At 40.1% G+C, this 26,348-nt stretch overlaps 1 protein-coding gene across 1 annotated transcript; it reads right to left on the bottom strand.

Moving 5' to 3' along the window:
• Window positions 1-7: 7 nt before the first annotated feature.
• Window positions 8-25,075, bottom strand: LOC122646044 (pentatricopeptide repeat-containing protein At4g21065-like). The gene is made up of 2 exons (XM_043839500.1): window positions 24,970-25,075; window positions 8-2,355 (listed from the first exon to the last, which is right to left on the bottom strand). Exon 2 carries the CDS (start codon window positions 2,338-2,340, stop codon window positions 406-408), a length of 1,935 nt encoding a protein of 644 aa, XP_043695435.1. The 5' UTR covers window positions 2,341-2,355; window positions 24,970-25,075; the 3' UTR covers window positions 8-405.
• Window positions 25,076-26,348: the final 1,273 nt, after the last annotated feature.

A 26,348-nucleotide genomic window follows, 5' to 3' on the forward strand; every position in this document is an offset into this window, starting at 1 on the left:
TAGCTTTAGGAGTAGTAAATCCTCTGAATTAAAAAATCTTAAATTTAAAGAATAATGAATCAACTATGTATCGGTTGCTACAGCCCCTAGGCCTGCCATACCCACAAAGTGAAAGCTTTGAAAGAGACACAAATAAACTGTGTATAACTTAGGCACAGCTCTTGTTCAGCCATACACCGGTCCTACTAGCTAAGAACTATCACTCAAGTTCCCATCATTTTCAAGTTGTCACTAGTCAACCTCCACAACAACCTGAACAAGCAAATCAACGGCCTCAAAAAACCATGACCCGGAGCATAGATATCAATCACTAGCAAATCCATACCTCAGACACAACCTCAATTCATTTCTATATGAGCAGTGGTAACTGAACATAATCAACATATTACCAGTCTTCATGTTCTTTCACCAATAATCTCCACATGAACATACACCATCTTTAAAATGATGGTAGCGATTGACATCTCTAACAACAATTTCCCTCTCTGTGATTCTTGAGATGAACTTGATTGCCACATGGCAGTCATCACAGACCCGGAGGTTTTTGGTAACTAGAAGCCTTGTTCCTGGGGGTGTATTGAGGAGTCCAAATGCAATTGCAAGCTTTTCACTATGACTACAAACCATGGCAGTCTTCTCATCATCTTCAATATCATGGAAAACTGGTGCAGTGTCCGGAACATAGCCAGCCTCTTTCATGAGTCCCCTTAACCTCTCCACCTCTGCATATATCTCATCGGATTTAGGATGAGAAGTATCTCCAGCCAAAAAGGCATGGACTTTGTTTTTAACTTCAATCCAGCTACAAGCAATGCTCTTCTTTAGTCCCCTTTCTTTCATCAACTTCCTCACCTTGGCAACTCCATCCCACTTCCCAACTTGAGCATAGATGTTTGACAAAATCACATAATTGCCTGCATCATTAGGTTCAAGATTAATCAACTTCTCTAGAGCCCTCTCCCCCAACTCCACATTTCTGTGGATTTTACAACAGTTCAACAAAGCACCCCAAACACCAGAGTCTGGCCTCACTGTCATATGTTGGATAAGATTGTAAGCCTCATCCAATCGTCCAGCATGACCAAGAAGATCAACCATGCACGTATAATGCTGCACTGTGGGCTGTATCAAGTATTTTGTCACCATTGACTTAAAAAACTTCCACCCTTCATCCATCAAACCTCCATGACTGCAAGCTGAGAGAACACCAACAAATGTTATGTGGTCGGGCTGGGCTTCCTCCTTCATCTCCTCAAATAGAGAAAGGGCTTCAAAGGCATGACCATGCATAGCATAACCAGAAATCATGGCATTCCAAGAGATGACTCTCTTCTCTGTGAGCTGCTCAAACAACCTTTGAGCAACATGAACTGAACCACACTTGGCATACAGATCGACAAGGGCTGTCTTGACTTTGTCCTGGGACTCAAATCCATGTCTCCAACTCAACCCATGGACTTCCCTCCCTTGAGGGAGAGCTGCAATGTCAGCCGAAGCCGAGATAACTGTGACAAGAGTGGCAACAGTGGGCTGTAAACCCACCATTGCCAAATCACGGCAAAGTTGGAGGGCATTGGCTGGGTGCCCATTCTGAGAATAAGCAGCTAGCATTGAGTTCCAAAGGACCACATCTCTCACTAGAATCTTATCAAAGACTTGCCTTGCGCTCCCCACACACCCACATTTGGCATACATGTCAATAAGTGCTGCCCCAACAAAAATATCAAATTCACATCCCATTCGAATGGCGTGGCCATGGATGTCTCTTCCTTCTTGAAGAGCAGAGAGGGCAGAACAAGCCTTGAGGACAAAGGGAAATGTGAAATTGTCAGGCTTGAGACCAGAATTAAGCATATGTTGGTAAAGGGAGAGGGCAGCTTCATGGGGTCCGCTCCAAGCATAGCCACGGATGAGGACATTCCACAGGAACACATTGTACTTGGGAACTCCATCAAACAAGAAGTGTGCATATGGTAAATAATTGCACACCGAGTAGAGATTGATAAGTTTGGTAGCTACCACAGTATTCAAGCCAAGGCCAGTGAGAAGATAGGCGTGGATTTGTTTTCCAGGCTCAATTGCCCTTTGATCAATGCAAGATTGGAGGATAGATGCACAACGGTGTGATGACAATCCTGATGGTGATGGAGATGATTGATCAAGGACTCTACTTGTCTTTCTATTGGAGTTGTGAAGCAGAGTAATGAATGCAGCGTGTAATGTAGTTGGAGTTTGAGTGGATGAAGCACAAGACGCAGAGATGAAGTTGTTGCAGTTTATGTTGATACATGGAGAGATGAGGAGACGACTTCTCTTTCCCACTACAGATTGTAGCAGCATTGAAATCGGATATACCTAGAAAAAGAGATGGGAAACAGAAATCTATGAGTTCAACATTGGGCAATGCTCTTTCTCATACACAATTACAATAATAGTAAAACTACAGGGTGACAGAAACAAGCAGTAAGTCGTGAAAATTTTGAAAACAGAAGATTGAAATTTCTGCCCACTAGGGCTGTCTTTGTCCTATATAAGTTCTTGGGATTGTTATAGAATAATTATTTAAGTTCAGGAGCTCAAAGGCTTTATTGATTTGCTACCTTAGTTTTGTTTAGGTTAGCAAGAAGGAAACTATTATGTTGATGCAGCTAATGGGCATGTATATACTTGGAAGCAAAAGAAAAAATCAAGAAGCCACAACATATCCAAAAGGATAGGTCTAATAGCCAGCTACTTGTATGATGATCTCCTTTAGCTAACCAAAAAGCTAACTTCTGTTTGACATTCTCCAAGATAAGGTTCTGTCATTTCAATAATGACCATGGTTGAAAAAAGCATATGTGTTGATTTTTGCTTTAAACATGGCATCCTAGGGCTGCAACAAGGCCGGGTTGGGACGAGCTTTTTAAAACCCCAACCCAACCCTGAATCCTCCTAGCTTAGCCCAGGCCCACCCTGACCCTGACTCAGGGCCTAAAACCCTCAACCCTGACCCTGACCTGATGAGCTCAGCCCAGCCCAAGCCCACCCTGATTGGCCTTGACCCTGGCAGCTTTGCACGGACCTTTATCCCCTCAAGTGCACCAAAAAGGTACATCTGACGATGCACATGCACTTGGGGAGTGTTATAAAACAAAAGCACTTTAAGGTGCACCGTCAGATTGTACCTTTATGGTGCACTTAAGAGGTACTGTACTTGAGGTGATAATTTTCCACTTTGCACACCAACTTTGGCCTTTTCTTCACCTAACTTAATTGGGTGTGAGTGGATGTGTCAGCTCTAAAAAAATGTAACAGGGACAGATCTGACTCTCAAATCCAAAGATACAAGGAAATGCTAATGCAGAACCTCTAATGGGGTTCATGTACACAATTGTCAAACATAACAATAATATAGAATTTCCAAAATAAGGAAGAAATTTATGTTTAATGATCTAAATGTATCCAATATTGATATCCTAAAAAAGAGAACATCTAGCAACAAAAGAATGCAACTATAAACTTAGCAACACAAAAATAGGAACTCCAAAAATAATGATGTTTTACAAGTCTATAGCGCATGAGGTTTACAGGCCATGAACATAATTTTCAGCTGTTGCAAATTTACAAGCTTCAATAGCTAACGGTATATTATGTAACAATCAATACATAATTTATGTTGGGTGTGTCCCTTTTGTGGGAGTCGAACCAATCCACAAATTTTACTAAAAAAAAGAGATTTGGTGAGGTCAACAAATATACAACACCAATGTTGTGTTGGATCTTTGATAAGTATTTTGGGTCAAGTGAAGTGTTCATGTTTCGTAATCATATAGCTATTCATTTCATCAATTTTTTCAGAAATGGACCAGTGGCCAGATAGTTTAGGTATGAACAGTAGAAGATACCACTCCTGAAGTTCTGAACCATGACAGCAGAAACAATAAGAACATATGAAGAACATAGATTGTGCTTCGGCTTAATTCTTTCAGTGTCCTCACTATTAAGATCAATCAGTGGACCTTTTAAATTGATATTTCAAACAGTTATGACCAAGTAAAGTTTTTCTAGCAAATGGAAATTATAGGTTTTAGTACAACCAAAACCCTGACCAAAATATGGTTAGAGGTCCAAGAATCTATCCTTGTAACATTCATCCCAGAAACAACTTGAACTCACTAACTAGCTGAACTGAACCCACTACTAGGGTGGACCTCTATCTGCTCCATTTCCTGGGCAGGTCCATTTCCCCAAGTTCCTCTAATAGAGGGGGCGGAAATGACCACCCTACCCCTACCCGAACACACTGCCCCGGATGGGATCCACCCCCCTCTATTAGAGGAACTTGGGGAAATGGAGCGGGCAGGAAATGAAGCAGATAAAAATACTACTATGCATAGTTGTCAAGGTGTCGCCTAGGCGGCGCTTAGGCGTCCTGAAGGTATTTTATGGGTTAGGCAGTGCTACGCTTTCCATGAGTCAAGGATGGCGGTTGCTCTGACCATATAGGCGTCACCAAGGCGGTCAAAGCGACGCCTTGGTGCGCCATATGGGCTGAGCGACCGCCATCCATGACTCTAGTTATATTATTTTTATTTTTTCATGTTTTGTATTTTTATTCTATTTGCTTGCTTTTATTGGTTTATGTATAAAGAGTCTAATGTACGCTGCTACATGGGCTTATTTAGTTTTAAAATGTTAAATACTTAAAAGTTAAAAATCTATCTAAAGGTATAAACGAAAAAGTGAAAACCTAAATTTACTCTAAAGCCTTCGTCTCCTGCAACTCATCGAGTCTTCATCTCCTCCAGTTCCGGCAAGCGGCAATAAAGACTCGACCATAGTTGTCATGGCGTCGCCATGGCGTCCTGGCGCTGGAGAAGCCTGCATGGCGACCTACGCCATGGCGTCCTTTGATTTCTTCTTCCTATCTCTCTTTCCCTCTTCGATTTCTGCCTTCCCTATTCGATTTCTTCTTTATTTCTTCTTTCCCTCTTCGATTTCTTCTTTATTTCTTCTTTTCTTCGATTTCTTCTTTCTCTCTTCCCTCTCGATTTCTTCTTCCTGTCTCTCTGTCTCGTTTTGCAACTAAGAAGTCGCCAGATCTGATTCCGGAATTAAATACTCCTTGCTTAGTTGATTTCGTGATGAGTTCTTGCTGGAATTGATAGAACATGATGTGGCGATGCTTTGCTTGAAGGTTTAGACTGGACCGAGAAGAGTTGAAGGAGTTATCTCCTTCGTACTTTGCCTTTTTCAGTCCCAGGTTCAAGATAACCATAAATCCGATCATGGGTTATTACAAACCCTTATTTTTTCCGTTTTCCTAAAGTACCCTTCTCTTCTTTTATTCCCCTTTGTCCATACTTTACACATCCCTCCAAGTTTACCCTTAGTCATTAAATCAAAACCCTTTTATGCCCTTTCTTAGATTCTACTTAATTACAAGATTGCCATCCTTAAAACTTGAGAAACAATAGAGAAAAAATAAAACATGGCTTGAGTATACATCTATTAAACCATTAAAAATAGAGAAAATAAAAAATAAAACATGGTCGACATGCTCGCCATGGCGGGCGACATGTCGATATATCGACGTGACACCCCTCCACCGACTTAGATCGCCGTGACGCCGTGACAACTATGGACTCGACTCATCTTCTCTTCTAGTTCCGGTAAGTCTCTAGTCTCTACTCCCCTAATCTTCTTCTTCTTCTACTTCTCTAATCTCGGTAACTCTGTTTTCCCGTTTTGTTTTTTTTTTTTATTTTATTTTAACGACCGTTGGCTGCTACTGCTTCCCAACACAGCATCTCTACTCTTCTGGTTCCACTTCCGCCAACTGAAACGTGACTCTTCTGGCAAGGTAAGCCCCTAGTTCCCTACTCTTCTTCTCTGTTTGAGTGTTTTGCCTGCTGCTCTTTTTTTTTAAACGCCTGCTGCTTCTCTCTCTTTTTTTTTTTACTTTTTATGTTAACGCATGTTACAGGCTCTACTTCTCTGTTTTTTATTTTATTTTGATGCTCGCTAGTCTCTCTGACCCTTCTTCTCTCTCTTTTTTTTTTTTTTTTTTTTTTAATGTTAACTCCATTGTTACTGCCTTCTCTGTTATTTTTTTCTATTTTAACGCTGCTTATCCATCTACCTGTTGCTTCTCTCTCTTTGATGCTTCAATTAATCAATTCTGCTTCTTAGTTCTTACCTCCTTCTTCTTCTCTGTAGTTTGTAGTGGCTTAAATTTTACTTTTATTGATATAAGTTATGATATGTATTGAGTTTTTTTTGGGGGGAAGGGGGGGGGAAGGGGGGGGGGAAAACTAACACTAGAGTAACTAGACCGCCTTTACCGCTTAAGCTCCACTTAGGTGGCCGCTTTACCGCCTAAGAGCTTAGACAGGCCTCAACCACCTTGGACTGCCATGCCGCCGTGACAACTATGCTACTATGGTTCTATTCCACAGACCAGCAGCAATACCCTATAAAACCACACCTCATAGGAGTTAAAGAGATTTCAATTTTTCTCAGTTGCCCTCATACTTTAGTCAAATAAACCACTCAGCTGGAGTTTGGTTGTTTTCTGAGTACCTTCAATTAGTTCCTTAAAATTTTAATACTCATATTCTATAACCACACACACAGAGTAACAGACAACCTTTCTTATTTATTACTTCCTTTTGAAACCTATTCATCTAGTTCAGAACTAGATGCTGGGAGTCCCTCTCCTACACTACATATGGGATTTGAAAAACTGAATTAAAGGCTAGAATCTTTGGAAGGTCATATTGCTTCAGAATCCTAATGGTTCAGAAAACAAGGACTTGGACATAAGTGTCAGTGTCTGATACTGCTGCAAAGAGGCTGTAATGTGCTAGAAATAGGACCTTGAGGTGCTAACTGTGATCAGCATGCTTAAAACATGCTTGGATCCATGCCAGGCACTATTTGCTGCACTAAGTGTTGCATATGTAAAATTTTCACCGAATTCAACAAACATATTCCCAAAAATTTAACTTCACGAAATGACACAGAATTATTCAGTAAGCTACACATACATGAATAAATAAACAGCCCATTACAATTTACAGCACTAAGAAAATCAATATATCCCAATTTAACAGCTCATTACACTTCACAGCCTAGTTGCCCTGGGCGTGTATGACTGTGTTGAATTATTTATCCACCCGTGTCCCCCTTTGGATAGTCCGCCGTGTTAAAAGCTCCTGTATAATATACATATTGTTTCCTACCTTTCCTACAAGGTCGGCCTTTTAGAGTAAGCGGTTTCTACATGGTATCAGAGCAGGCAGGGGTCATGGTATCGAGTCCCCCTGGGAGCGGGCAGGTGTTGAATTATTTATCCACCCGTGTCCCCCTTTGGATAGTCCGCCGTGTTAAAAGCTCCTGTATAATATACATATTGTTTCCTCCCTTTCCTACAAGGTCGGCCTTTTAGAGGAATCGGTTCCAACATGGTATCAAAGCAGGCAGGGGTCACGGTATCAAGTCCTCCTGGGAGCAGGCAGGTGTTGAATTATTTATCCACCCATGTCCCCCTTTGGATAGTCCACCGTGTTAAAAGCTCCTGTATAATATACATATTGTTTCCTCCCTTTCCTACAAGGTCGGAAAAGGAATCATACAATGCACTTCTTCTCTTCCCTTGACTTATGTTTTGCACATACCTAATTTTACTACTAACCTCCTTTCCATTAGTAGTATTACTCGTGATCTTAACTGTAAAGTCACTTTTTTTCCTTCTCATTGTGTATTTCAGGATCTAGACTCTGGGAAGACGATTGGATTGGGTAAAGTGCATGGTGGCCTGTATCTACTTCATGACGGTCGCTTCTCTCCACCACCACTACCATCTCCGCTGCATCAGAACTCCTTGGTCTCTTCTGAACTCTACCAGTGGCACTCTCGGTTAGGTCACCCCCCCTTTAGGCATTTTAACTCATTTATTTCCTAGTTTGGTCACCCTACGTACCAAGGATGACTTTTTTTGTGAGGCTTATGTTCTGGCCAAACAGACACGTTCAAATTATCCTATTTCATATAAAAGAAGTTCTTGTTTTAATTTGGTACACTCTGATGTTTGGGGCCCTAGTCGTAAACCATCTATTTCTGGTCATCGTTGGTTTGTGTCTTTCATTGATTGCCATTCTAGGAACACTTGAGTTTATCTTTTGCACACTAAAAATCAGGTTTTCTCCTATTTTCAACATTTTCATAAAATGATACAAACTCAGTTCCAGGCTACTCTCCAAATATTGAAAAGTGATAATGGAACTGAGTATACTGAGTCCCAATTTCAGAAATATTTGGCTGACTATGGCATTATTCACCAGACTAGCTGTGTTGATACTCCTGCCTAGAATGGCGTGGCAGAAAAAAAAAATCGTCACTTATTGGAAATGGCCAGGGCTTTGATGTTTACAAGGAATATTCCCTCTCAATATTGGGGGGATGCAGTCCTCACTGATGCCTATCTTATCAATAGGTTACCTTCTCGGGTTCTTAGTTCCCGTACTCCCTTTGATATTTTATTGGGCCATTCCTCCTTTATTGTGCCTCCCAAAGTCTTTGGGTGTGTGTGCTATGCTAGGAATACCAGATCCCCTGGCAAACTTGAGCCTAGGGGGCTCCGTTGTATTTTCTTGGGTTATTCTCCGACCCAGAAAGGTTATAAGTGTTACCATCCCCCTTCTCGCCGTACCTTGGTTAGTATGGATGTGGTTTTTCATGATACGCTTTCTTATTATTCTTCACCACCTCTTTAGGGGGAGAGTACAAGTGAAGATGTGCCTTTTGAGATTCCTCCACTGGAGGTTCCTCTAGCTGCTGCCAAGCCATCTTTACCACCACCCACGGCTGCTGCCCAGCCTCCCACGGCTGCGGCTGCTGCCCAGTCACCTTTGGACATTGCCCCACCTTCTTTGGCTGTTCCTCCCTCACCTACTGGGAATCCTTTACATGGGGAGGTCATAGAAAATAGTGATGTTCATCTTCCTATTCAGGGGGAGCTGACTCCAGTGCAAAGAACTATTGGTGAATTTCAGAAGAGAATTGACAACTCCAACATACTCACCTACACAAGGGGCAAAACCAACAGAGGGCAGATGCAATCCACTTTAGCACCAATACCCATTCAATTGCCGGCTCCAGATCCAGATCCTCCATCTCTTGGTAATCCCTCCTCCGACGACAACCTACCTATTGCTCATCGCAAAGGTACTAGGACTTGTACTTTACATCCTATATCTCGTGTTGTCTCTTATAGTTCTATTTCTCCTTCTTTTCGTGCCTTTGTATCTTCTCTCTCTTCTGTTTCGATTCCTAAAAATTGGCAGGAAGCATCTACAGATGGAAAGTGGAAGGCAACGACGTTGGAAGAAATGGGAGCACTGAATAAAAATAATACATGGGAACTTGTGAATCTTCCTCCAGGGAAAAAACCAGTTGGATGTAAATGGGTCTTTGTGGTTAAACAGAAGGCTGATGGTTCTGTGGATCGATATAAGGCACGTCTGGTTGCAAAGGGGTTCACTCAGACTTATGGAGTTGATTATCAGGAGACCTTTGCACCCGTGGCAAAGCTCAACACCGTCAGGGTGCTATTATCCTGTGCTGCAAATCTTGGGTGGGATCTTCAGCAGTTAGATGTCAAAAATGCCTTCCTCCATGGAGAGCTTGAGGAGGAGGTATACATGGACATTCCACCAGGATTCTCTAATGACAGGACTAAGGGCAGGGTTTGTAAATTGAAGCGTGCCCTTTATGGTTTGAAGCAGTCACCTAGGGCTTGGTTTGGCAGATTTCATAAGGCTATGTTCTCAACAGGTTACAAGCAAAGCAATGCTGATCACACTTTGTTTATCAGACAACTTGGTAACAAGGTTACTCCTCTCATAGTCTATGTGGATGATATTGTGGTCACTGGTAATGATGATGCTGCAATCAGGGATTTGAAAATTCTTCTTGGCCGTGAGTTTGAGGTCAAAGATCTTGGTTCCCTAAAATATTTTCTAAGGATAGAAGTTGCTCGATCTTCAAAGGACATCTTTCTTTCCCAAAGGAAATATGTCCTTGATCTATTGACTAAGACAGGGCTGCTTGGTTGTCATCCTTCAGATACTCCTATGGAAGCTACTACAAAACTTAGGGAGAAAGAGGGTGAACCTGTTGACAAGGGTGCTTATCAGCGGTTAGTGGCCAAACTAATCTACCTTTCTCACACACGTCCTGACATTGCAGTTGCTGTAAGTTTGGTGAGTCAGTTCATGCATGATCCCTATTCCTCTCATCTGGATGCAGTCCGTCGTATTTTGAGGTATTTGAAGGTCGGCCTTTTAGAGGAATCGGTTACAACATGGTATCAGAGCAGGCAGGGGTCACGGTATCGAGTCCCCCTGGGAGCGGGCAGGTGTTGAATTATTTATCCACCCGTGTCCCTTTGGATAGTCCACCGTGTTAAAAGGTCCTGTATAATATACATATTGTTTCCTCCCTTTCCTACAAGGTCGGCCTTTTAGAGTAAGCGGTTTCTACAGACTGGTTGAACCTAGATGCTGCTGATAAGGTTATATTGCACAATTGAATTGCATAATCAAGGAATTACATAATCATAGAATAACAGCATTACAAAATTATCATATAATCGCAAAACGACAAAATTACATGACTTATACTAAAAGCGCAATTTGATTTGAATAACAAAATCACATACCATAGAATTACAGCCACCAGCAAACATGCTCTTTGAAACAGTTTTAATCTTGATTGGAAGTCAAGGTCGGAATAGAGGAGGAGAAGAACAGAGGAAAAAAAACGCAATAGATAAGAAGAATAACAAGGACAAGAAAAAAAAAACAACAGAGAAGTTGAGGTCAAAACAGAAAACAAACGGACCAAAGGAGGAGGAGAAGAAGAACAGAGAACAAAAAAAACGCAACAGGGAAGAAGAAGAATAGGAAAAAAATGCAACAGAGAAGAAAAGAAACTTACCAGGAGAAGAGTAGAGGTTGCAGTCCATCACCGGAGCCGGGACAGTAGTCGCAATTTATCATTATTAAAGGAACTAGCAGCCGATTCGCTGAGCAGGAGTTGCTGGAGCAGGAAACTATCGAGGGTTTCAAGGGTTTCATTTTCTGGAAGTTGAGGTGCTGTAATTTTTTAAAGGGTATGCCATTAGGTTTAGAGAGGAAGATATAAATACAGAAAAAAAAAATTTGAAGAAAAGTAAACGTATTAGGCTTAGGTTTTAGTTTTCACTTTTTTGTTTTCTTCTTAAAGACAAAACAATTCCATGCTTCTCAGAGCATGGTATCATTTATAGTCAACCAATCCTGGTAAACTATATAGAACATGTGATTCATAAAAAAAATAATTAAATATATAAAAACAAACTAAGGCGCTCTAAGCAACGCCTAGGGCTCCAAGGCGCCCCCCTTTTTGTGTTAGCATTAAGAGATTAAGCAGTACTCTTCTCAGGCCCCATGCATTAAGCGATTAAGCAGTACTCTTCTCAGGCCCCATTATCCCCTCCAACGCCTAGGCGATGCTTTGACAACTATGCTTTAATTCAATTTTTCATTATAACGAACAACCTCCTCCTCCCCTCTTCTCTCCCTTCCCAACCCCCTCGATCCCACCTTCTCCACCCCCTGCCCTACAACCCTGCCCAGCCCCATCCTCTGGTTCTGCAATTTTCTCTTCCAGTGGCAACTGCTATAATTTAGTATCTGTTCATGACTTAATTCACTAAATACTCAATAATGTTAGAATCTCTACTCTGCACCAATCAAAGCAAAATCATACCAACAATCTGGGTCTGGGAACGGAGACAAAGAAGAGGAAGGGGGCATAGGGCTCAATACACTCAGATAGAGATTCTCTAGCCATGCAAAAGGTGAATGGCGGTATATATTAAAGTGCCGACTGCTGACCTGACGCACCATTAAAGAAAATAGATATATATAAATTAGAATAGAATATACAAAAGGGTGGAGAGGAGAGGACACAACTAATGCATCAAAAGACACTCTCAATAGGTAAAAAAATATGCTTAAACCAGCCAAACAAGGCACAGAGAAGGTAGAGCAGAGGTTACAACTAAACAAATACTGATGATAAAGTAAACAAATAGTGAGCAAGATCACCAAAAGGGAACAGAAAGACTAATAGGTAAGCATGCCGATAATAAAATACAATCAAATGAAATGGGAAAGACACATTAGACTAACCACTAATAAGGTAATCAAAAGAGATAGGAAGGACAAATTAGAATACAACAACCATAACCTTATCCCAACTAAATGGGGTCGGCTACATGGATCCGATAGAGGCTATGACAGTAATAGAAATAAAAGAAGTAAAAAAGAAGTAAAAGGAGTAAGAGGAGGTAAAAAAAGACAATAAGTATAGGAAGAAGTCCACGCAGTAGTCAAAGCAGCATCCCAGGAACATTCCCCTATAAGGGGTCGGCTACACGGGTCTTTATCCTCCAAACAACTCTATCTGCAGTCATACTAGGATCGAGCCCTACTGCATGCATATTCTTTTACCACTTCTCCAATAGTCAATTTAGGCATGCCCCTACCTCTTTTAGCTCCTTTAAACTGAATTTGGTCACTCTTCCTTACCGGTGCATCCATAGGTCTCCGTTGTACACAACCATACCACCTCAATCGGCTCTCACGGAACTTCTCTTGGATTGGTGCAACTCCCAGTTCGGTTCTAATACAATCATTTCTTACTCTATCTCTCCTAGTCTTGCCACACATCCTTCTCAACACCCTCATCTCTGCTATACCCATCTTATCTATATTACTCTTCTTAACTGCCCAACATTCCGCTCCGTAAGTCATGGCCGATCTTATTACTATCCTATAGAATTTCCCTTTAAACTTAACAGGCATGCATTTGTCACATAACACTCTCGAAGCACCTCTCCATTTCAGCCATCCTACTTTAATTCTATGGGAGACATCATCCTCTATATCACCCTCTTTGTTAATGATTGGTCCCAGGTATCTAAAGCATTCACTTTGTGGTAACTCTCGCTCCTCAAGTCTCACCACCACATCACCTCTCCTGGTTTGACTGAAGTTACACATCATATATTCTATCTTTGTTCTGCTTAACTTAAAACCTCATGATTCCAAGCTTGATCTCTATAACTCCAACTTTGCATTAATCCCTTCCACTATCTCATCTATCAAAACAATATCATCAGCGAAAAGCATACACCAAGGGACCTCATCTTGGATGTGTCTGGTTAAATCATCCATGATGAGTGCAAACAAATAAGGGCTCAGAGCTGATCCTTGGTATTCACTACTTTGGCCCTCTGCAGTTCTGACACTTGTCACCACGCCCTCATACATGTCCTTAATTATATCCACATAATTACTGGAGCTCCTCTTCCCTAGGACATAACCAGTACTAAGACAAGCAGTAGATATCCCAGCTAAACGCAAAGGGATCAAGGCCAGGATAATGACACACGAGGAACAGGGGCTGAAATATAAAACTTGCAGTTCACACACAAAGCAAAAAAGCTTGCAGTTCACACATGCAAAATAGACGGAACACACACAAAGCTGATTCACCAACAGATATGTAGCAAACGAAAAAGTAATTAATGAAATGAGTAAAGTACTAAGTAGTGAAGGAATGGGAAGTGATTTTAGCTCATCAATTAACAAACTCAATAGAAAAACTATAAATAAGTAAGTCTAATGAACAAGGTCAGAAAAATAGAAAGATAAAAATAATAGATGCAAAAATTACTGAAAGGTCTGTCCAAAATCAGCAAAATCAGCAGCAAGGATATAAATAAACAACAAAGATATAAATAGGATTTTAGGTCATCAAATAGCAAAATCAGCAGCAGATATAAATAAGTAGTCTAATGAGTAAAGGTCTGTCCAAAACAGATTCAGTTTGAGCAATGCAAAATCAGCCTGGCTTCATTTCAAAATGTAATACACAAAACATATATTGACAGGAAGGATCACACCTGACACCGTCTGAGCGATCTCCAAGTCCTTGGACACAGAAACTCTTGCGGAGGAATGGAGGATCCTTGTCGACTTTCTCTTGGAGTAGGCGGCACTGATGCAGAGCAGCCTAACGTAATTCTATATGGGTAAGAAACCAACTAGAACCTATAACCAGGATCTGCTATGGGTGAGGGAAATCGGCTAGGTCAAAACAGGTGAAATTATGAAATTAGGGTTAGGGTAAGTTGGTGTAGGGAAGTCTTCCAGTGAAGGTCCTGAGAAATTTGGAAACTAGAGTGAATAGTGAATTAGGTTTGGGGTTTCTGGGTTTTGGAAAAATGGAAGAAGATGGAATCTAGGGTTTAGGGTTAGAGTTTAGGGCAGGGGCTTGGATCGAGTTTCCCTAATAGTGTGAAGGGCACTCGATCCAAGTTTGAGTGGATTCTGGTGGTTAGTTTGATCTGTGCAGGTTTTAGGGGTATGGAGAATGATGTTCGGGTATAGGGGAATGTTAGGGTTTGGTCTAGAGGATTAGGAAAAGAAGGTTTTGGAGATGGGGATATGAACTTACTTGTTGACTGAGAGATCCTTGTACCTTGCAGCAGAAACCAGTAGTTGAATGAGAGTCTTCAAGATATCGGCTAGGGCAGAACTGAAATAGAATGGACCTGGAATGCAAATCGATGGAGAGAGGGGCAGTGAAGGCTATCTCAGCCTGGGTATCTCACCCTCACAACCTATCACAGGACAGTGACAATTGCAAAAGCAAAATTATTATTCATTAAATCGTGGGGGCTGAATTGGATCTCTTAGATATTTATAGCCTTAAGGCTGAAAAAACAAAACAAACTCAACTATGACTCAAAACAGAACTAGGAATGCTAACTAGGACTTCTAACTAGGATTCAAACTTGCACTAAGAATCCTAATTAGAATTACAACTTAATAAAATATTAACTAAAAAAATACCAAATAAAATCCTAACTTCAGCCCACGATTACTGCTGGTGTAGGGAATCCCCTACACCTACCCGATGACTACTCCTGCTGGTGTAGGGAAGAATATCTACACATTCGGCTGGTTTTAGCCAGCCAATTTACATCAACTACTTTGGGTTTTTTTTTTTGGGGAGGGATGGAAGGAGGAGACCTACCTCTAACAGAGGGGGGTCGGAGATGGTTGGGAATGGCCAATGGGTAGTGCATTGGGGGTTACAAAACCGCCAGTTGTACAACTATTTATTTTAAGCGTCTAGCACCTTTCGGGGTTGGGATGGGGTGAGGGCGTAGAAATAGGATCGGCAAGATTCAGGGATGGTTAGGACGTAGAGGGGGAGATGGGAGTGGGGCTAGAAGTGGGCTAAATAGTCAGAATGAGATTGGGATTTAGGCAGTTGGGGTGTGGAATGGGATTGGGGATATCAGGGATGGGCAAGGGTGGATGTGGAGTCGTTGAGATCTAAAGGGGGAGAGGAAGTCGGGGGTGGGTGTAACCTAACTACAGAACAATACATGTAGATATCGCAAGCTAGAAAATCAGGAGGAAATCGTCTTAACGCCAAGTTAGAGCTATAGAGAGCAACCTTAAAATCTAGAGGCTTTAAGATTTGTAGGTCGAAGATGGACTATATGAGGTGTAATTTTGTAGTACTATGATGGATACTGACATTGTGCGAATTGAGGAAAGAGAGATACCGCAAAGTAACTATTTTAGATATCTAGTATCAATTATAAATAAAGAAGGTGACATAGAGGATGATGTTTCACACAAAATTAAAGCGGGATGGATGAAGTGGAGAGGCGCGTCCGGAGTGATGTGTGACCGACGTACTCCTTTAAAGCTTAAAGGAAAGTTCTACAGGACTGTTGTAAGACCAACTATGATGTATGGGGCAGAATGTTCAGCAGTTAAGAAGTGTCATATTGAGAAGCTATGTGTAGCTGAGATGTGATGCAAACCCGAATGGGTAAGCAAGCCAAGATCGAATCTGGAAGAGAATAGGGGTAGGTATTGGACAGCTAGGGTCAGATTTGGTTTAGTTCTGATCCTACAGTGTTGGTGTTTGAATGATGAAGGTGGTAATGGTGCAACATGGATGATGGATGATGGACGATGGATGATGGATGATGGATGATAAATGATGGATGATGGATGATGAATGATGAATGATGAATGATGAATGTTGAAGATAGTAGGATAACTTTGGCAAACTAGAGTTCCACTAGTTGCCCAGCCATAGGAGTCCCACCTAGGCCCGGTGTAGGAATTTCACCTAAGCCCTCTTGAGTCACGCAAGAAAATATTCAGATTGTTTGCTGTAAAAATTCATTGGGTGCCTTAGAGAGCAGTCCACGGTTTGCATTATATAGGAGTGGGGGAGGCTTTAAAACCCTTAAGTACATCAAGTAGCATTAAAGTAGACTCTTAGAATTCCAAAGCCCCTTTGGAATTCCCCATACATAGATACCAAATCCTAGATATGGAAAACTACTCCACAAGACCTAGAAACTAAAACCAATAAAACATTAAAGACATAATACATGAATCTAGGAATATGAAAAGATTAACACTAGACTCTAGACTAATACTTAGAAAAATTAAAAGACTTAACTAACAGCATAGGAATAGGAAAATGCTTATAAATATGCCCAGGAAATATGAAAATAAACTACTACTAAGCCTAATCCCGTATGCCTCCCTTGTACCCACATTTTAAGTCCATTAAAGTGGCCCACTACAAAGAAAACACATGGAATCAAAGGCCCAATGCATACATAACCCTACCCAAGGCTTATTTCTAATAAAATAAGCCCAATTATGTGACTTATTTGCATCAAGATGTGGATGTTAAGATGGATGTGCGGAAAAACTAGGAAGGATAAAATAAGAAATGAACTTATTAGAGCTGAGTAGGAGTTGCACCGATCAATGACAATCTCCGAGAGATTCTTTTGACGTGGTATGGTCATGTTCAATGAAGACCTAAGGACGCCTCAATAAGGAGTGGTGATATGATCCCAATTGAAGGAGCTAAAAGAGGTAGGGGTAGGCCTAAAATGACCATAGGAGAACTTGTGCGAAAGGACATGCAAAGTCTAGGTAATCTACCAAGTATGACCTCGGATAGAGCCTTTTGGAGGGCAAGGATCCATGTAGCAGATCCCATCTAGCTGAGATTCTCCTGACTTGCTGGGTTGTGCCTCTTTCCTCTTACTTTTATTTTTCATCTTTCATTTGTCATTTTCCTTTTTAATATCTCATCTCTTTTCCCCATCTCTTCATTCTCCTTTTTGTTTAGATCTTAGTTCACCCTACGTTTGGATCCATGTAGCCAACCCCGTTAAATTGGGATAAGGCTGAGTTGTTGTTGTTGTTGTAGAGATTCTCTAGCCGTCGCTCCAATCGATTGGGAAAGGAGACGGAGAAGAAGAGGAAGAGGAATGGAGGATAGGGGTTAGGGTTCCAAAGCCAGAGAAAGTGATAACCTGAGAAGTTCTTCTTCGGTGTTAGGTTCAAATTGGGGATTTGGGTTTTTGCGTTTTGATTTTTTTTTTAATTATAAGGCAACATTACTTATGGCTTATGATACGTTTAATACGTATTACATGCGTATAATATGGTACAAGTTAAAAAATGTGATTTTTATAGAATGAATGCACTAATACGGTAAAATACATATTTTTTATTGAAACATTTGTATACATGTATTATATGCATATAATACGTGTATTTACTAACAAATGGTGAAACATCCACGAATCTATGATGCTTTTGGATTGGTGTGAGATATAGTACCCCCCTAATGTAGTCCTAGATTGGTAGAAGACTAACTAGGAGCGAGTAAACCAGGATCTGTTAAGAACAGGTGAATCAGCTAGGTACAAAATAGGTTTTTGGTAAAATTAGGGTTAGGGTTTGATGTATGGGTTATGTCAAGTTGAAATAGGGGAGTCTATCAGTGAAGGTCCTGAGATGTTTTGATGGAGTTAGGTATGTAAACTTAAATGGGCAACAAGGTTAGGGTTAGGGTTTTGAGTTTTTGAAAAGAGGAAAAGATGGATTTTTAGGGTTTATGAGGGTCAGATGAGGGAGCAACTTGGATCGAGCTTTACTAATGGTGCGAGGAGGGTTCAATCCAAAAAGGAGGGATTTTGCTGGTTGGTTTGGTCTGGGCAGAATTTAGGTATTGGGAAAAATGAAAACAAAAAGGGGGATTGTTAGGGTTTGATGGTTCAGAGGATTAGAAGAAGAAAGGTTAGGGTTGGGATGAATCAAACTCACTGTTGTTGCAGAATTTCCTTGGCAGCAGCTTGTTTGATTGAGGAACTTGAATTTAAAAAAAATTTGTAATGAATAAAAATTGAATCTTTAACTAAAACTTGAAGGAGAGTTTCAAAAGAACCATCCGGGCTTCCCACCGCAAGGCATCAATCGGATCAAACACCGATTCCTTCAAACAATCCACCCGAGCTTCACACCGCAAGGTCGATTGGATCAACTACCAATCCCACCAGCCTTGATCAAACACAAGACAAAAATCTTCAATGGAGAAGAAGAGCAACAAAAAGCTTTTCATTAATCAAAATTCGTCTTCAATACTTGGCCTTCTTACAACCTTATATAAAAGACTCAAAAATAGACTCCTACACAAAAAAAGGAAAGGTCTAACCCAATCCTTAACCTATTAGGTAACTTAAACTAACTAGGAAACTGAAATAACAAAAGAAATAGACTAAACATGGCTGGACTTATAGAATCCTAATCCAGCCCAAGTTAAGTTGTCACATGATCAATTAACCAAATCACATGATCACTTAAGTATTCACATGACCACTAATTACATCAAAATAAACTAAGTAAGGAATCCCGTATGCAACCTAATTACCCAACCCTAGACTTATTCCTAAGAAAACAAGCCCTATTTGATGATGAATCTGCATCATCCCCCCTCTTCCATCCTAAAACAGAAACAAAAAAAAAAAAAGAGAGAGAGAGAGAATGTTGTAGCAGTCTGTCCCACCATTAACATACCATCTGAATTCAATTAGGGGTTGTATCAAATGAGACCAGTAATTAAATAATCTTCCATGACTAGTAAGCCATGAAATTGAAAATGTTTTGGTTGCATCAAGAAATTGAAATTGTTTTGGTTGCATCAATCTGATTTCAAGAATAAAAAATTCATTTGGTAGTTCAATTATTTTGGTTGCATTCAATTCTCTAGGGAATGCAATTTTAATTTCAAAATTGAAAGAGCTTCTCACCTATTTTCAGAATTTCAGTGAAATTTAATTTCGATTTCACTAAAATAAGGAGCATAAATCAAACCAAACAACTTCTGAAATAGAAATGACCCAATGAAATTGAAATAGAAATCATACCAAATCAGGCCTTAGTATGGAAAATGTTTATTCGGAGACGTCCGGTAAAATAGTTTACATGCATCCATGCAAGTAAACTGGGTAAGCAGTTTGTAAGTTTAATGCACCAGCCGCCACTCATATTATGAAACAATTTATCTGCATCAAGTAGTAAATGTTAAACTTGGATATTTAGGTAAAGTTTGGACATCTTAATTAAACTTGCAAGAATTAGATTATATGATTAAAATTTTCACTCAATTTTGAGAAATTATAGTGATTTTGTTGAAACATGGGATATTATGGTAATTTAGGTCATACAAATGATAAATTTTTTCTCAATAGGGAAATTTACTCAAATTGGGCAAAGATGGGATATTATGCTAAGTTCTTCATTTTCTTTCAATTTTTTTAAATGTGATTTCACTCTATTATCCCCCTAAATTTATTCCCAACTGCATCTCTTGCTGTTGTTTTAAGAGGGTAGTTGGTGTCTTGTCATGTTTTGATAAATAACAGACCCTTGTTAGTCGTTACGTTAATAATTCCCCATACAATATATATAATCAGGGTCAGTCTTTGGGTTAAAATCAAGGCCGGGCACAGGGTCAAAATCAGGGTCGGTCTAGGCCTCAACCCTAGTCCGGCCCCTCCTTGACTCGGGGCCAGAAATTTCCAGCCCTGACCCATCCTCAGGGCCAGAAATCTTTAACCCAAGCCCTGTTCAGGCTCATGGAGGGGCAGGGCAGGTTCAGGCCATCAGGGCAGGTTCAGGCCGACATGGCCGAACTTGCACCTCTATGGCATCCATTTGACATGAACTGATTCAGAATTAGTGGCTTTAAGTGAGGAAGCTATATTAATGACTGATTTGGTATGATTTCTATTTCAATTTCAGGAGGTAAAATTGTTTGGTTTGATTTTTACACCTTATTTCAGGGAAATAGAAATCAAGTGGAATAGAAATTCTGAAATAGCTGAGGAGCTGTTTCAGAATTTCTATTTCATTTGATTTCACTCTTGCTCTTTAATGAGCACATGGTTAATTTGATGGGCAAAGTAGTATTTTCAGGTTAAAAATAAAACACCGCCCTTCTTCTTCTCCTAATGGTCTCACCACTACCACACCACCACCATTGCCACCACCGCTACCACCAACACTTCCACACCACCACCCTTCCCAAAGAAATATAGAGAATCTATTCTCGGAAATTGAACTATCAAATGGATTTTTTTATTCTTGAAATATTTAATATTGATACAATCAAAACAATTTAAATTTTTTAACCAAAATCTATTTGTTGACTATTTCATGAAATCAATCCGAAATTGAAATAGAAATCATACCAAATCTGGCCTAAAGACATAACAAATAAAAATTTTGCATAGCCACAACTCTCTCCGGCAATTAAAAGGCTTGTATAGCCTAAGGCTACGTTTGGTAAATGTCTGAACAGTGTTCAGAACTGTTTTTCCATTCTTTAAGAACAAAAAAACATGATTTTGTGTTTGGCTTGACGGTTCGTTTTTTTGTTCTTTTAGAACGAACCGGAGGTTTTGAGCACCAAAAGAACGTTCTTTACAGACCAAAGACGGTCTGCAAAGAACAAGAACGACTCGCGACGGACAAAACCCGTGATTTTTCGAGACAAATCACGAAACTCATCTCTCGCTCTGCTAGCACCAAGTTTGGAGACGACGAAGGAAGGACTCCTCGCTTTGCAACCCTAGGTGAGAACTCTCACTCTCTCTCGCTCTCTCTCCCTCTCTGCCTCTCGCATGATCTGCCTCCCTCGCACGCTGTTTCCCTCTCTCTGTTTCTCTCTCTCCCTCTCTATCTCTCGCACTCTCTGCAACTCTCTCTCACTCTTTCCCTCTCTCCCTCTTTTTCGAGACAAATCACGAAACCCGTGATTTTTTTCAATGAACTCATGGTAGAGAGTGGAGACTGTTTTAGTAGATTTTGGAGGAAAATTTGGTTGCATAAATTCTCAAGCTAGTAGTTCTTTCTTTAACCACATCGTTCAGTGCACCTTTCTTCTCCGCATCCAATAATATGGCATTGGTTGTGGATAAACAGTCCTTGAGCTTACTCATCTTCTTCTTCTTATACTTCTCCCATGCTTTTCTTTCTACCATTCTCAAGAAACCTTAACTTTTTCCCAAAAGAGAAAGCCCTAATTTTGAAAATGGAGCCGAAATTGGGTAGAATAATAGTTGAAATTGGTTTTTATGAGACATTTAAATGCTCGCATGACCTCTGCAGCCCTAGATTTGTGAAGATCTTGCCTGCAACCTTCTCTTTGGTGTTGAAAGTCGCCTGATTCAAGACAAACCGCTGCTAATCTCTCCTCCGAAGGAGTTTCTTGTGTGCAATCAGACTCAGAGGTAACTCCATTCATCTTTTTCTTCTTCTTCTCCCATGCTTCTCTCTTTTCATTCTTAAGAAACCTTAACTTTTCCCAAACATGAAAGCCCAAATTTGAACAACGTAGCCGAAATTGGTTTCATATTGAGGTTGGTATTTATGCATGAATTGTATTCTTTTGACTTTCGAGTTGTTGTATCAATAGTATTTGTATCCTTCGTGGCCTTGGCAGTGTTCAGTTTTATTGTCTCAGGTTTTTGACAGTGTTGTGACATTAATAAACTTTGCTGTTTTGGGGTTGATTAAATCATTTTGCAGTCACTTGAAAAAATGGAATGAAATAATTTTTCAGTCACTATGCTGTTTTGGGGTTGATTAAATTATTTTGCAGTCACTTAAAAATATTCTAATGCCTTGAAAGTTTTCCATTTTTTACAGTATAGCTATTAATTTGGAAGGGTTTTGATTACCACAATCTACCATCAGCATCCCATACGTCCTTGTGTTCATTTAAAATGACAAATACATCATACATCATTAACATTTAAGAACATTCTATCAAATTTATAGGAACCTTGACAAGCAAGAGCTTCTATGCTTTTTGTGTCTTTCAAATGACATGGAGCAGGGGTGGGTATTAGATTTGAAAGGCTAGATTTGGCATTAGTTTTGATATGTCTTCAAGATTTTTGATCAGCGGAGGTTTCATTATTTTAGTCCAAAAATGATTTCATAGAGCTTCTTTGATTTTGCCCATGATCCTAAATCCCAAAGTATTAATTTAGGACTTCATAAATCTTCTTTGATTTCACAATGGACTTCAAGTTTTCTCTCGATTTATTCTTCATATTTTCTGCAACCTCAATATACTGGATGGAAGTTTTCATACTTCTACATATGCAAATATTTTGGTTTGGGCTCATCAGCCCCAAGTTAGTAAAATAAAAAAATCCTACATCAGATTAATATCAGAGGTCCAGAGCCATTGGAAGTCTCAGACAGTCTTTCAAAACCAAGTTACCCAATGGCAATAATTGCTGACTAGTTCCCTAATGATTTAGTTCAATTAAAATCTGATACAGCAACTCTGCTGACTAGTTCCCTGATGATAGAATTTTACACCTTTTATTTGGCTAGTGAACAGAGAAGCTTTCTTTTGGGTAATAATTCTCTTTCTTATCTTCTCTTCTATCTTCTTCTACCATCAAATCTCTCTTGAATCAGGTTTCTTTTCTACATCTGTCTTGATTTTTCTATTTGTAAGTATGCTCAGTTGTCATCAGTGACCAGTTAGTTTAGATGGTTGTTCCTGCTAATGTTTATGCTCATTTAGCTTATACTTGAACCTATTTTCTGTGGTTTATACTCATCAGCAGTCCTCTTGCTACTAGTAATTTCTCAATCTTAAATTTCTGAAAGGATGAGTGATTAGAATATGGAACTTTTATGGGTGAATGGTTACTGTCATTGGTAACATGTGCAACAACTGTGTGTATTGGATATCTCTTTTATGAGTGATTGGATTTTTTTCTCACTTGCTGTTTACTTGTCAAAATTCTCAATACATTCTAACATTGGATTTGTCTCTAATGACTGGTTTTGTGACAATGTAATCAGAAGTCAAGAAGCTTCTTTTCCCTTTCTTTGATCCATAATTTTCAGTTCTTAGAGGCATGTATAAATGTTGATGATGATTTGGTTGGCATATTTTTGGATAGGCTAGGTTCATTTTGGTAAGGTACTTGCCGAGTTTGATAACTTGTCTCAGTCGTATGTTTGATCATGTATTGATTTTTCTAGTCATTTCAATGATTCTTTTTTAGTCCATGAGTTCTTATTGAGTAAATAGGAGGGCTTTAGGTGTTAGTGTGAGAAAACTCCACTGCCCATACTTCAATTATGGAAATCTTGCTTGTCAACTTTCTCATGCAAAGATTCATTTCATTACGACTCTCTTGATGTATTTCTGTTTTAGACCTTCGCTCATTGCATTCCTCATGTAGGGATTCATGCTACTTTAATATTTTTTGTTATATTGGATCTCTACTTGATGGGTCTTTAGCTCCAATTGGTAGAGCACTTGGCACATGAGCATGTTCCCAGGGGATGGTGGTTCGAATCCACCAAGGCCCTTTTTATTCAACTGTACGTAGCATAGTCAGTTATGACACTAATCTACACAAGAACCCAATTTTAATGGCATCTTTGAAATTTGAAATATTTTTATACTTACTTTGGTTATGTTAATGAGATATTTTAATTTTATGCTAAGATTGGTAAGAGAAAAGGATTTTACAAGTATTTTTTTGGTATAATTGACAAGGAAATGGCATTATTGTAATTAACATCAAATAGGGAAGAACAGGTTTTACCAAACACCATTTTCGTTCTGAACAGCGTTCTTGAGACCTTTACCAAACAGTCATTTTTGGTCTCAGAACGCCGTTCTAGACCAAGAACACCAAAGAATGTTTCTAATCAAGAACGGGTGTTCTTTGTTCAGACATTTACCAAACGTAGCCTAAAAATAAGGTAGTTCTAGGTTTGGAGCAGTCCGAAGAAAAGTGTTGATTGAACTAACCTGATCCATGCATCAGGAAAAGGTAAAAAGAAATCCATCATTCAATGGATCTCTTCCGGTACTGAGGATGGCAAATAGATATTTCAAAGAAGCATCTGAAGATTGTTTCCGTTGCTTTTCTCTCTTATTTATTTATGGGTAAAGGCCTGGCATGCCAGCCTTGTGCCCAACCTGAGTCTCTCTCTCCCACCCTCTATGGAAATGACCCCCTCCTGGCCCTCTCCATTGGGCCCTGCCCAACCCTCTCCCTTTAATTAATTATTTATTTATTTATTTATTTATCAAATGAAAGGGCTAAATTGAATTCATTCGTAATGCCATGCATCAATCTGAATATATGACAGTTTCCAACTTTCCTTCTTGTTAACCTAAAAATGGAAAAAGAGAAAGTTACATGACACAAATGAACCACATACCATCCGAACCCGACTACCCAGAGGGATAGAAACTAAAATAACTAATTTAGTCATATCCACACCTAGGAAAGCTGAATTTCTCGACCACAATCAAATCAGAGAAGCACTCCTAACTCGTCCTAAGTACAGCTACCGGGGTCATTCCCCTAACACTCGGACACGGCGGCATTGAATCAGTTGTGTGTGTGTGTGTAAATAAAAGAAGGGGAAAAGAGCGAGACTGTAATCCATAGAAACAGTAAAGCATATTCAAGGACCGTACCTCTCCTTGTTGAAGGAAGAATCATTGATCTTAATTTTCCAATTTAATCTGATTCCTCATCTTCTTCATCCCATTCCAATTTTCTGATGAACTCATTAAAACTGATTCGAATTCTGCCTTTCCAGAATTCCATCCAGAAGCTACTGGGAGGGTTAGAGCTATCGGAGCTCATCAGATGGAATACAGGAGGTCAGGCCGTCGGGCATGCCTCATCCAAGGAAAGCGCGGGTAATCATCTCTCTCTCTCCACCATATCCCCCACCGGCCACCCCTCAGATTCTGCTGCGCGTATGCTCAGCGGCGACGCATGTCCCTTCCTATCATTTAGGGCACAAAAGGGCGCTCCAATCGGCAGTCGGGTTCGACTACACTACAAGTACGCTTACACTATGTTTGGATAAAATCATGATAATGCAATGATATTTATGTGTGTATTTTTTATCTTCAAATTCAAATTCATTTTTAATTTATTTCTTGTTTTTATTTTCTTTTCTTTTCTTGACATCCAAACATATCCTAGGGTTAAGCATGTGTCTACCATTGCATGTATGTACAAAGGGAGTCCAGATCAGTTCCACGTATGTGGAGAGTAAATAGGCAACTTTCTCGGACTTGGCTCTTGTGCAGCCGTGGCGGGAGTTGCACAGGTGCAGCACCAAAACCACCCCAAATATAAGGGAGTCATTTCACATGTGGTGCCCAGATGGGACCCACCTATGAAATGAGTACCTTACCCCTGTTTTTGCTGTCGTTTAGCGGTGCTGCACCTGTGCAGCTCCCACCACGGTTGCACAAGATCTTTTTCCTCCATTTTTTCATTGTTTTTTCTTTATTATCATAAAAGATGGAACCAATATCATCTTCTTCACCTCAATCCCTTAGGGCTGCAACAGGGTCGAGTTGGGTTGGGCTTTTTAAAACCCCAACCCAACCCTAAGTCCTCTTAGTTGGGCCAGGCCCAGCTTGATCCTAACTCAAGACCAGAAAAATCCAACCCTGCATGCCCTCAGGGGCGAGCCGGTTTGACCCTGATTGGCCCTAATTATGGTGCCACATGTGATGGTGGAAGTGGCTTTGGTCGTGGAAATGTTGTTGGGTATGGAGGCAGCGCCAGTGGTGGCAGCCAAGGTTTAATATTTCGCAATATCTCGGTATCTCGGGCCTACCGAGATATCCGAGATACCCGAAATATCGTGAAATATGACCGAAATATTGCATTTTTTCTGCAATATTTCGGGGGTCCATCTCGGGGGGTATTTGGCCATATCTAGGCCTGAAACTTCATGGACAGCCTTATTTAAGCTTAATAAACACATTTAAACCATAAAATTGTAAAAATGTGAATTCAAATTGGTGTTTTGGGCTTGCACCCTTGATTG

The sequence above is a fragment of the Telopea speciosissima genome, chromosome 11, assembly GCF_018873765.1.
Source record: "Telopea speciosissima isolate NSW1024214 ecotype Mountain lineage chromosome 11, Tspe_v1, whole genome shotgun sequence".
In the NCBI taxonomy this organism is placed as follows: Eukaryota; Viridiplantae; Streptophyta; class Magnoliopsida; order Proteales; family Proteaceae; genus Telopea; species Telopea speciosissima.